This window comes from Ambystoma mexicanum, chromosome 6q (genome assembly GCF_040938575.1).
Source record: "Ambystoma mexicanum isolate Mex_15411 chromosome 6q, UKY_AmexF1_1, whole genome shotgun sequence".
NCBI classification, from domain to species: Eukaryota; Metazoa; Chordata; class Amphibia; order Caudata; family Ambystomatidae; genus Ambystoma; species Ambystoma mexicanum.
In genome coordinates this window covers 816,530,959-816,543,916 of record NC_090937.1, presented here as the reverse complement: position 1 = coordinate 816,543,916, position 12,958 = coordinate 816,530,959, and the positions used below count along the sequence as shown (strand labels likewise).

The window sequence follows — 12,958 nt, the reverse complement described above, 5'->3', positions numbered from 1 at the left end:
GGCTTCGCCATTCAAAAGGCCATGCCACAATAAGAAAACATGTCCATACTGGCTGCATAAAATTGTCAGTCTACTCGTGTAATAAGACTCATCATGTAATAACATACATGACTGCTTAATCGTGTATGGCTCACCAATAAAAGGTCATGCCACAGTAAGAAATTGCTTTACTGCTTGCAGCCAAATGCCAGTTTAGTGAAGTAATAACACTTACCATGATTGCTTTATCATACAAGCCCAGTAAAAATGTCATACCACAAAGAATGGCTAGACTGCCTGCGCCCAAAGGCCAATTTAGCCAGGTAACAACATACCGTGCTTGAAGCTTGCTTTATCATGGATGGATGCGACAAATGCACCAACCTCTCCCCACCCGCCACCAAATCCCACGCCTGGCAAAATCGGCTCCCCAGTGGACGTCCCAGCAAAAACTCACTCACACATGCAGGGAAATGTATTGGGCCAGAACAGGATGGAGCTGGGCTTTGGTAATGGCCTTGCCAGAGCACCATTCATTGTAGACCCGAGGCTCAAACCCCTCCTAAGTTGAGGATGCTCTCTGCCCCTGACTACCACGAGTATCCAGAAAAAAGTGTTTGGAGTCTCAATATGTGCAACGATATCGCCTTCACAAACTGCATCTGAAAGCTGTCCTTTGCGCACCAGGACAGCCCAAACTCAAGTATTGGAACAGTACAAAGTTGTATATATTTCATGTTCTGTACACCCTTTACTGTCATGACTTATGGCAGGTGAAGTGAGCATAATACCAAGTGTGCATTGCATGCTTAGTCAGAATGCACATTTTAATTACCATCACATACATGTTTGATAAATTGGTGGTCATTGTTCTGTCCGGAAATGCACTTGCTTTTATGCAAAGCAGCCAGCATCCAATATTCCGTGCACCCACATTATTCGACACCTAGCTCCGCCCCTCAGTTCCAGCCACACCACTGACAATCCGCCTCCCCCATGTCCGTTTCCAGCACTACACACAGGCGCTCATTCACACACCATGGTCTCTCATGAACTCCATTCACAAAGGCAACCATACACCAAAGGTGATGCGTGAATCCTGTGGCTTACCCCCAGAAGGATAAGCAGAATAATTACAAACATGGGTGTCAATGGATTACAGGAGAGTAGGTGGGGGGGAGGGGTGATTAACACCTAAAGAGTACCAAGAACACAGGCACGCACAGTCTGCGTTGATGGTCCATTGCGTTGCCCAGGTTATACTGTCCTAATTCTATCTTTATGGCCGTCCCTGCAAAGACAATCAAACAGCACCTGTGCGCTCAGTAGAAAACCAGAACTGACCTGTAGACCCCCCAAAACCTTATTTCTGGGATGTTCTTGGTAACAGTGATCCAGTTACAAAAATTGTCACATCTGTTGACACTACCAAAATGATACCTTCAATTTCTGCAGATTAACTACCAGCAACCAAAAAAAACCACACAGGTTGTCCTTGGTCAATCTCACTATAGTGAGCAGACATCGGAGGTATATACTGGCGTCCTAAAGATTTTGTAACTGGGCTTGTTTGCATTGTAAAGAAAGGGTTACCAACGGATGGGTGTTTTTCCTAACACAAGTTTCAATTAGACCCCTGCCCTTGTTGTACCCTGGCTGTGATTACGCCCCACTAAAGTGTCAGGCGTTTTAACTACAGAGGTAGTTCCACCTTATTACGCTACGCCGGACAGACTGCTCTTTTAGCCCGGTCTGCTGCTGTAAGCTGCTGGCAAACATCGCGCCGTTTTAGGGCTAATTCCTGCAAGACTGTCTCTGGCGATACCCACTTACAGAGGCCTTTCATTTGTCCTTCCCAGGGGAGAGAAGCGTTTAGGGGGTTTGGGTGGCTCGCAGGAGCTATTGTTACCGTTTAATTAAAGAGGCAGCGGACAGGACTGGAAGGCTTTGTATTCCATGCACGACAGAGCCGGTTTCTGAGCTCCCAAGCCCCATCTTCCAAAGCAGACTTGCAGGGGCCCAACAGCTCCAAGCAGGCATCTGCACTTGTTTTAACATCTCCTCACCTGTTCAAAGGCTGCAGCAATAGCAGCTCCTTTGAACTCTGCGGTCAGGCCAGGCTTTTTACTAAGCAAAACGAAACACCATCAGTGACTGATGGCATTAAGTAAGACCCCTTCAACCCAAAGATGTTTATCTGTTTAATATATTTTTAGATCCACACTTTCACTTTGGTGTGGGGATTTTTTTTCAAGTTATCTTTTTATTGAAATCTTGATGAACATGTTATTACAATTGCCATAACGTGCAAGCAATAATGGAGAAACATCGACATTTCGTTTATAAATATGCCAACTAGACCCCCCCCCCCCCAACCCAACATGGGAGGGACAATGCAAAGAGAAAAGGAACAGACAGAAAAAATAAAAAGGCAAATGGGTCACACGAATAGCAGAGTGGGCTCCAAGTGATGTCTCCCCCGCCAACCCCCTCGGTAAAATCTAAGGGGGCCCAAGTGTGGGACAATCTTGCCATCCGGTCCGATGTGTGCAGTGAGCTTTTCCATAGCTATGATCTCCCATAGCTTCACCAACCAATCTGAGACGCACAGGCCTTCTGGGGTCTTCCAGAAGAGAGCAAGGCTTATTCTCGCAGCCATCAGTAAGGGGCATATTGGGTCCGCTCTAGGGCCCGACATCGGGAAAGTGTCATCATCGGGGACATCTCCCAGGAGAAGGGTCAACTGACCCTTCTCCTGGGAGCAGGCTGCCAGTCATATCTTTTCTCCTGCCAATATGTTTGCATGATTGGGTAGTGGCACCACATGAATGAGAGGTCCCTAGTTGACCGCAGCTATTCCAGCAGCGATCTGAGTAGTCTGGACAGATTGCGTGTAACTTTTGGGGGGTCATGTACCAGCAAAAACATAATTAACGGCTCCTTCTTTGAGTAAAGTGCAGCAGGAGCTCTTGTGAGCTCGAGGCCAGATATTTTGCCGGGATTCCTCTGAGATTTCTACCCCTAGTTCCCTCTCCCTCCATACCATGTAAGGTAGCTTGTCCTCCAGAGAAGCACACTCCAACAAGCTTTAGCAGGTGGACACTTTTCGTAATTCTTGACCCTCCAACACCTTAACTTCTAATTCAATGGGGGACGACATCCAGCTTGTTCAACTTTATTATTGGCCACCCAGTGTCGAAAATGGATATATCGAAATCGCCCTGCCTCTGTTAGGTTAAACTTCTCTTTGCACTCTACGAAGGTAAGTGGTACCCCCATCCTTGTATAGGTCCCCCAGACGTAGGACCCCCTGTGATTCCCATTGTGCAAATGCCCCATTTCCTATAGCTGGAGAAAACTCTGGTTTGTGCAACACCGGAGAAAGGGGACCATCCCTGATTTATAACCCCCCACAGGGAGCATGCTTTATCCCAGTTGCGCAAAGTGCATCAAGTGGTTTCCAGAAGGCCCTGATGGAAGCCTCAGGCTGATTTGGGTAAGAAAGGGAGGTGAGTTAGAGGGAAAGGCGAGCCAGTTTGTTCCAAAGCCTTACATTTCGGCAACCTCTCCTCCGATGACCAATCTGGCGTCAGGGCAGTCTGTTGCCCGGAAGTATCGCTGGATGCCAGATGAACCACCCCAATGCCATCTGCAATTGAAGCAGGTTGCTCGCAGGGATAATTTATTTTGTATTTATTTGCATTTATAAAGCACGCAGAACTGCCCTGAGGCATCGTAGCGCTGTTACAGCAGGCTTAAGCTTAGACAAGCGTGTAAAGTAACAGTCGGTTGCAATAGTATGTTAATAGGTGGTACGAGACCGAGAGGGTCAGTGAGTTATGCTTTGCTGTGGTTACAATGCAAGCATAACTGTACATGTTTCAACATTAGCGGAACAGAAAAGTTTTTAGGTTTTTGCGAAAGATGGTGTATGATTTTTCATTTCTTAGTGAGGTTGGTAGAGCATTCCAGTTTTTGGGGCAGGGCATGGAAGACAAAGGAGCCTAGGTAGTAAGGTCATCTTGACAGTGCTGACTCGACCCAAACACAAGATTTCCTGCATCTCATCTCTGGAGCATGTTTTTGGCACCTTTCCACAACGCATGAATGTTGGATCTTGTGATATAGACCCCTAGATGCGTGATCTCCCGGTCTGCCCACCTAAAGGGGAAGGTGGTTTTCAGGGTGTGGAGAATTTCGGGAGGTTCTGTTATGGTCAACTGTACAGATTTTCCTGGTTAATACAAAACCCTGATACCAAGGCAAATCGATCTAGTAGGTCAATGAGTGCTGGAAGGGAGGATAGAGGATTCTGAAGAAAACAGATGACATTAGCATATAATGCCACTTTGTGTGCCCCCGTAAATTGGCCCCTAGATGTGGGGATGACAGCGTATTCGCTGCTAGGGGTTCCATTGCTAGTGCAAATTATAAGGGGCAAACCGGGTAGCCCTGTCTAGTGCCCCTGCCCTGGGGGAGCATGGATGACCAGAGGGCATTTACTTTGATTCTGGAGGACGGGATCTGAAATGTGGGCCGACTCCGTAGGCAGGTAGCAGTGTGTTTAAGTAATCCTAAAACATACTGTCAAAGGCACAGTGTACATCTAGAGAAAGATGATCCACCCGAGATTTGGGGAGCCAAGGCAATTAGATTCACCACCCGCTGGATGTTATCGTGGGCACCCCTATTTTTAATAAAGCCAGTCTGGTCACTATTGATTATATGTGGGAGGACTTCACCCAGTATGGTTGCCAGGATTTTGCTGTACATTTTTGCATCCGTGTTTAAAAGGACTATGGGGTGATGAGATGTACATTACTCTGGATTCTTACCTGGTTTCAGCAACAGGGTAATGGGTGTTTCAGCCATAGTCGGATACCTTCCCTGATTTTAAGGAGGAGTTAAATAGCTTGGTAAGCTGGGGGACCAGGACATTGGCAAAGGTTTTTGTGTTGGTGAAACCATTGTGGCCAGGGCTCTTGCCTGCCACGAAGGACTGAATTGCCTGAGCCACTTCCTGAGCGGTTATATTAGTTTCAAGAAGATCTTTCATCTCCTCTGGGACCTGGGGGCGATGCGACTGGTAGACAATGTCCCGAATGGTGGCTTGGGTCCCTTGGTGCGAGGCCGATACTCTGCGAAAAATCTCGTCTATAACCTGTAGTTTTCCTGCCTCTGTAATTGTCTGTTTCCTGCCCTCATCCCTCAAGGCCCCAATGTAGTTGCAGGTGGCGCTCCTTTAGCTTAGCCGCTAATAGCTTGTTGGCCTCGTTACCTTTGGAGTAAAAATGCAGTTTTGTTAATTATATTGATTGAGCCGCCTTCCCATGCTTTTTGGTTATCTGGAGGTCACAGATAGAGCCTCAATTCCCTTTTCATTGTATGTTCTTTCTCCTTCTACTAAACTACACCCTCAAGCATGGCTTGATGATGTTTTTGAGCCCACCCTCAGGCTGGCGACTGTTCTATAATGACCCCCAGATCCCTGCTTTCCCAGCATCCCATACTGTTCGGAACTCAAACTCCCCAGTGTCATCTCGAAAGTAGTTGGGGATGGCTTCAGATATATCAATGTTTATCCTTTGAGCCCTTGAATATCACGAAAATATCTAACAAGTTGGCCAACCTGGGAGCAAATGCATCAGTGAATTAGCCAAGATTGCTCGCACAAGAAATTTCTTATTGTTTTACAATACTCCTTATCAACAGATCTCTTGCACGGCCATGGGAGCTACATTTGCTCCCAGCTTGGCCAACTTGTTCGGAGACCATTTTGAGCGTAGCCACATCAATCCACCAACTAATCCACACGTAGACAAAATAAGGGTCTGGCGTCGATACATTGACGACACTTTTGTAATATTCAAGGGCTCAAAGGATGAACTAATTGATTTCCATCAGTGGCTTAACAGCCTGAACCCCATTTGAACTTCACTCTAGAAATGGACAGAAAAATACACATTTTCTTGACCTCGCGATTACAGCAGAAAATGGTGGGTTAGTATAAAAAGACCACTGACCGGAATTCACTCTTGTGTTATTCCAGTTACCAACCACAGGCCCTCAAAGGTAACCTGCCCTTTGGGCAGTTTCTACGATACCAGAGGTTGCGTACAGAAACTGTTGACTATACACTAAAACAGTTGAGAGAATGAGGTCCTCCTGCGAGGATAATAAGCAACACATATAAGAGAACTAAGAATATTCCGTGAGCGGGGACTCTTACAGAAAAATAAGCAACCCCAAGAAAGCAATGTTATAACTGCAGTATTCAGTTATTCTCCTTTGCTCAATAAGATCAAAAAGGTTATCCGGAATTTATGGCCTATTTTGAACACTGGAAAATGTTTCTTATCGACACCTCGGTTTGCCCTTAAAAGGAGACCAATTCATTCTTTGCCACAGACTGACCAATATGCCGTTCTGACTTGGCCAACACTATGGAATATGGGTCCCCCAAAGGGGCACTCACCGTGTGGTCAATGCACAGTGTGTGCACAAACCACCAGAAGCACGCAAATACACATCAGCTGGAAGACTCTGTGGTCCCAAAGGAATTTTACCAACTGCAATACGAAGGGTATAGTGTATATGATTACCTGCCCCTGCCAGTTAAGATACATAGGCAGGACCACACGGCAAGTGAGTAAACTCATGATCAAACAGGTCATGCATTAGGACGGGTAAACTGACCGCACCTCTTGTCCCCCATTTTCTAGCAGAAGGTCACTCGGCAGATTACTTCAAATGGACTATTATTGAAAGACTAAAAAAATAAGCGAGGTGGAAACTATCACGACATCCTGTTAAGGAGAGAACAGATGTGGATCTTTTGATTGAACACTTGCAAGCATGGCCTGAATGAAGCCATTCAGTGGCAGGAACTAGCCACCATAACAATACTCAGGTTGAGAGCAGACCACCATGAGCATATATACGTTTCCTTTACCTATTCCCCCCCCCCCCCCCCCGTTATTTTTTTGAATGAGATTCTGAGTGATATCCCTTTGTTGAAACAATGTGGTGGCTGTTCTGCCTTAATGCAGACACTATGTAGCCAATGGGGTATTTATACCCTGTTTTTTATATTTGTCTCACTACAGGAGACTGAGGCGCTAGCCTTCACTGTACAACACAGTGATCTGTTGGAATGTGAACTACCATACTAAAAACAACGTTCCTGATGATGGTTGAATCTTGAACACCATCAAAACCGGACGACCAACGGATCATGAGGGGGTCTAATGATCACTTTGACATCCCATATATTTGTTTTTAACACGCTTGAACACAACCAATTGTGTTTAGGCATATTTCATATCTGTGGGTAAATAAATTGATAAATACCCAAGGTCACAAATATACATTGTTTCCCATCAGTCAGCCAGCTATTACTGACAGGATCTAATATCCAGTCCTGTTTGATTCATAATAGCTGATTGGTTGTATCTCGAGTTTTTTTTATAACTAACAGTACTTGGCATTTTCCAATTGGTAGAGATTAGGGACAGTTTTCTCTTCCACTATTACTGTTAGATAAATGGTGCACCAAACACCAACTAGAGCCAGGTACTCCTGTCAGGTCATTGTTTATATCTGCTCCCCATTACAACTTTGCGTCGCTTCCAGTCATTGCTTATTTCTTCTCCTGAAAAGAAGACCAGGGCTGCCTCCAGGGAGGAGAGTCTATGCATCACTGCATTTTTCTGGTGAATTGAGACCCTGCACATTCAGGGTCAGGCAGGAAAGGTCAGAGGATGCCATTAAGTTTCCCTTCGAGCAAGGGACAACTAAGGAGGGCCATGCCGGGACCTATGGGGAACCCATTCAGGAAATGCCTCCTGGAATTGCCGGCAAAGCTTAGTCATGTGACAGTAAAATCAGCATTAACCCCTAAATAAGTTAATAAAACAACAAAAAATCATTGAATATAATTCAAAACACATACTTAGTGGGCAGTAAACTAGCGCAAATCCCTCGAGGTACCCCCTCCCCCCCCTCTCGATCTCCCCTCAAGTTTCGGCATAAAAACAAACATATCTTTACAACCGCAAGAGGAGTGAGAACGTGGCCTGGAAATGTGGAGCGATTAACATACAGGTAATGGGCTATGAAATGTCAGACCGGGGCGTTAGAAGGCGGGCCCATTTCAGACTCAAGAGGCGTCTTCCCTGAGTTTCACCTCCCCGAGGCCTCTTGGAAGTGTCACAGGGACGGGAGCCCGGACAAGTCACCGACCCAGCACTGTCAGCCAGAGGACCTGCGGTAGTGTCAATCAGAGTTGATGGCGGAACGTTGATTCTGCTATTCAAATAGTAGCTTGCAAGGGAAGCCCCAGCAGTATTTGATCCGAGACTGCAGCCAGGCCGAGACGACATAGGATAGTGAGAGAAGTGGTGTCCTGTTGGCGGCTTCTGTTCGGTTTACACTGTGCCCTGAGCTTAGATGCGAGTATCGGATTGAAGTCAGGCCTCGTGTGCTGTTGGTGCAGTTTATGTTTGTTTGTTGCCGAATGGTGAAGTGCATGCATCTTGCTGTGCGAGAGGTGGTTGTGTAGGTTTCTGTATGAGTTAAGTATGCAGAGTTTGAGCTTTTTTTGGTTAGTGAGATATGTCTCGAGGCTGAATATCTAAGTGTGGCACATGCTAATATTCACAGATATGTGTGGGACTTACTAACCTTCACAATTGTATTCAAGTGCAGCACTTGCTAACCTTCACAGTCCTATCTAGATGCAACGCAGGCCAATGTTCCCAGTTCTATCGAAGTGTGGCACATGCTAATATTGCAGTTCTAGGTGTGGGACTTGCTAATATTCACAATTCTATCTAGATGCAATGTAGGCTAATGTTCACATTTCTTATCTAAATGTGGCACATGTCAATATTCACAGTTCCGAGGTAGGATAATGTAGAGTGGCAGGGGTTTCTGGAGTAGAGTAATTGCTCTACTGCCCACTCATGCTACACTTACTTTGGTGGTTGCTGCTGGTTGACACTTTTGGAGCCGCCAGTGTAGGAGCTGCCCTTTGCCTTGGGGCCCTTCGCTGCAGGGGCTGCCAGGCAGAGGGCTGCCTTGGGAGGGTCCGTTAAGACCAGAGAGCTAACCAATCATGGGTAGAGGGAGGGAAAGAGGAAGGGAGGGAGTCGGGAAATCGAGGCAGCACACAGGGCCTGGGGGCAGATGAGAACAGCCCAAGAACTAAAATGGCCCAGGGGGGTCAGGGGGTCACATCTCACCTGGGAACGCCACATGGTAATGGCGTAATCCCTCAGTGCAGCTGAATATAGCAAACCGTGCAGAAGCTCAAGTAACCAATCGCAGGTGGAGGGAGGGGAAGAGGAAGGAAGGGAGTCAGGAAATCTAGGCAGCACGTGGGGTCTGGGGTCACATGAGAACATGGGTCAGGGGGTCACATCAGCTCACCTGGCAACGCCACATGGTAATGACATAATCCCATGGTGCAGCTGAATATAGCAAACAGTGCAGAACCTCAAGTAACCAATCGCGGGTGGATAGAGGGCTGGGAGGCGGGCAGAGGGAGGGGAAGAGGAAGGAAGGGAGTCGGCAAATCAAGGCAGGCTGATCCAGAATGTTGCAGGCAAAATCAGTGATTTTTCATGTTGAGCTGTGCACAATCCTGTCTCCCTGCAACCCGGGAGAAGCTGAGACCGAACCACGTTTGGAGGGCCCTCAGCAGGCAGGCGCTCAAGCGTCTCGCCCACACCACACTCCCAGCTAAGCCCGCGCAGGTCTTCATTGCGGGCACTCTTCCCAGATTGCCCTGGTGTGGGACAGCCACTGTAACCATTCATGCGTGGCAGGGGTCATGGGGAAGGAACGTGCAGCCCTGCCGGGCCCCAGCACCACTGTCGGCCCGTTACCAGTCTCCACTGAACCCAGCAACACTTGTTGCACCGAGCCCCGGTGCAGCAGCATTCAGGCAGACTCAGCCTGCCCTAAAACATTGCCTGGGAATGGTAGGGAGCACGCAGAGTCCCCTATGTCGCTGCTTCGGAACTCCTGTCAGTGCCATATCTCTAAGCCGCCATCTGGCCACTGGATCCAGAACGGGCTGAGGCAGCCACCGTGTAAAACTAAATTAGTCACTGTAATATGTGGATTATATCGTATGGCTAGATGCTATTTTTGTGGGGGAAAGCGCCAAATACTAGAAACTGAAAATCACTTTCTGATCCATACCTGCAGGGCAGTATCTTTGTTCTGGTCCATCGTATAAAGCCAGGTTCCTGTTCACTGGCACAGAGTCATCCTTCAAGGTCAAATGGGCAGGCTGATCATGTTCATGGTTAGTGCCGCTCAAAGCCACAGAGGAAAGTAGGTCAAAGCTGATCTTCCCATCAGGCTTTGGATAGTCTATAGGTGTGCAGTCTTTTGCAGGTTTAAGCTGATCGCTGTCTGCACCTATAATGAGAGAATGAGGCAAAAGATATGAAAAAAACATAACCCCTTGTGTGGCGACATATAAGCAGGGGTCCTAGAAAGGCTAGAATTAGGTTTGCTAAAGTGTTCAAAAAAGGAAAGTTTAGTCGCCATAACCATGATTCGGATGCATTAGCTTCTTCAAATTGCCAGCATTTAAAAATTACAGGCCAGGTGGCAGGGTACTGGAAACAGCAGATCCTTTTTTTTGTTTTTAGTATAGCAAGACAGACTTGTAACAATGGCTGGCCGTTTGGGAGCTGGCCATTCAAGCACAGCGCCTTGGGCGGAATTACTCTTTCGGCGTGCCTGCCAACACAGCGCAGGGAGCTATGAGCACTGTTCGTGTCCCTTGAATATACAGTCATCCCGAACACGTTATGACATGCGGGACACAGCAACATAAATGTGAATGGAGTGTTCTGTGTGTTCCTTAAGTATTCTGTCATCCTAAACACGCATGTATTAGTGTTCGAGATGGCAATACATTTAAGAACACGAACGGTGCCGATAGCTCCATGCGCCCTGTTGGCTGACAAACTGGGTGCACAGAAAGGGTAACTGTGCCCCGCGCCAAAACAACCGGCGTCCAAACGCCTGCAGACATGCGTCCTGCTCCACTGACACCTAACTCTATGAAAGGACCCTGACCATCAAGAACGGGAGACAGAACCTGGATATGAGAGTGAAGCATGGGCCTCCCAGACGGTGGGGCTGACGAGTCTAGGATCAGTTTCAAGGACTGAAAGAGGTGCAGGAGATGCATGGCTGCAAAAAGGAGAAGAGACGTGTGCGCAAAAACTCTCAAAAACAATGTTGGGGAAAAAATAGAAGCAACATAGAAAGATTCCGGTGAGACACATTGCATGATCCGTGTGTCCCACAGGGGTCAGTGAAGTCATGATAGTGAGGAAAATGTAAACACATTTCTAAAAGTACAATATACATTCTCATTACTTGGTTTATCCACCTGAAGGAGCCACAAATGCCTCTGCTCATCGGTAAGGATTTTTTCCCCCCAAAACGTTAAAACATTTTATTGAACAAGTAAAATAAACACCAATTACTGTTACTTTCCAGCGGTGTAAATGCCAAATAGAATTCAAACATTATCCCTAAATAAAAAGAAATTAACCCTCTACCACTGCAAACAAAATTTCCTTGGGCATGACATATGCACCATGGCAAAACTTCACTGAATTTAGATGTCCATTTAAAAACAAGTTCATCGTTCCCATTCTGTGTTGACAGCCGCCAACAAACAGAACTCACTCTTTGCAAAGTACAAGAAGGGGGCCCCCTGCGCTTGAGAACATAGTCCTCCTATCTCTAAGGTTTGCATTGATCTTTTCAATTTCAAGTTTGTCACATTTTTGATAACTAAAATAGATCTGATGGGGGTTTTGGTTTCCTCCATAGTGTTGGTGTGCAGTGATTTTAACGAAGACAAAACGAAGAGTAACTTTAAAGAAACAATAACGAAAAAAATTGAATGTTTGTTAAAGATGTATATGAGGGGAGAGGTAAGGGGTTAAAACGGGTGGGGAGGGTTTTGGGGTGAATTTAAAAGCATAGGGAAACAGGGGATTTCAGGGGACCCCCCAAAATAAATTCAATATTAGTTAACATTTTCATTATTAAAGCATTCTCAGTAATTTAATTGGTTATAATCACATGTAATGTGTTATAGATTGCATCAATGACGCAATCAGCTGAGGTAGCAGGTGGCCTCCTGCACATGGTGGCCAAAGAATCACCTTCCCTCATAACTCCCAGAATAAAAACAATGGTTCATTGGGAACCTCGCAGCCTACTATAGCTTTGATCTTGGTGCGTACCTTTAATCAGAAGCTTTATTGGCTAGGGAAGGACCAGAAAATATGCAGGAGTGCCCCTTCTTGTCGTCGTCTACTCCCAACACTTATGTGCTTTGCCTGAAAATATTAGAGCCAGGATGATGTCATTTCAGTTGGGACTCAATTGTGTCAGAACTGAGTCAAGAGCGCTAAGCCCTGGTAAAGATTTCCCCCTTGCCTCGTCTAACTGAAATCCCAGATCATTTTTGCCAACCTTCCTTAAATGATTCAGTATCACTGACTTTTTGGGAGAAGAGTTTCGAGATCCAGTCCCTCGAAGAACTAGCTTCTTATTATATTTTTTGTAATTCAGTTACTGGGCGAGTAACCCTTCTTTTACTGCTGGGAGGAGTAGCGAGTGCCAGAGCTGCCCTAGTTTGAAAATCTCTGTTCTCGTAGAAAGACAGCTCCTGCATTCCAACACCCTCCCTGTTCCAAACTTGGCAAGTCCCATCTCAGTAAAATCCAAATTGCCTTTATTTGGGTTAATTGGGGACGGCAATTGAGCTACTATCCAAACGTTGCAGTAATTCTATAACAAGACAGGAGTTTTGCATTATGCTTGAACTTTCTTTATTGCTGCCATATCAGCACTTCAACAAATGAACTTTAAAACTTAACATTTGTGGGGTTTTTATGAACTACGAGCCCCATGGTCTGGTAATCCGGACCTCTCC

At 46.3% G+C, this 12,958-nt stretch overlaps 1 protein-coding gene across 1 annotated transcript in view; it reads right to left on the bottom strand.

Annotated features, from left to right (window-relative positions):
• ETFDH (electron transfer flavoprotein dehydrogenase) overlaps window positions 1-12,958 on the bottom strand; it is a 920,962-nt gene that overhangs the window by 11,533 nt on the left and 896,471 nt on the right. The window contains exon 12 of the mRNA XM_069631338.1: window positions 10,186-10,407. Within this exon, the coding sequence (XP_069487439.1) occupies window positions 10,186-10,407 (222 nt within the window). The remainder of the gene's footprint in view (window positions 1-10,185; window positions 10,408-12,958) is intronic.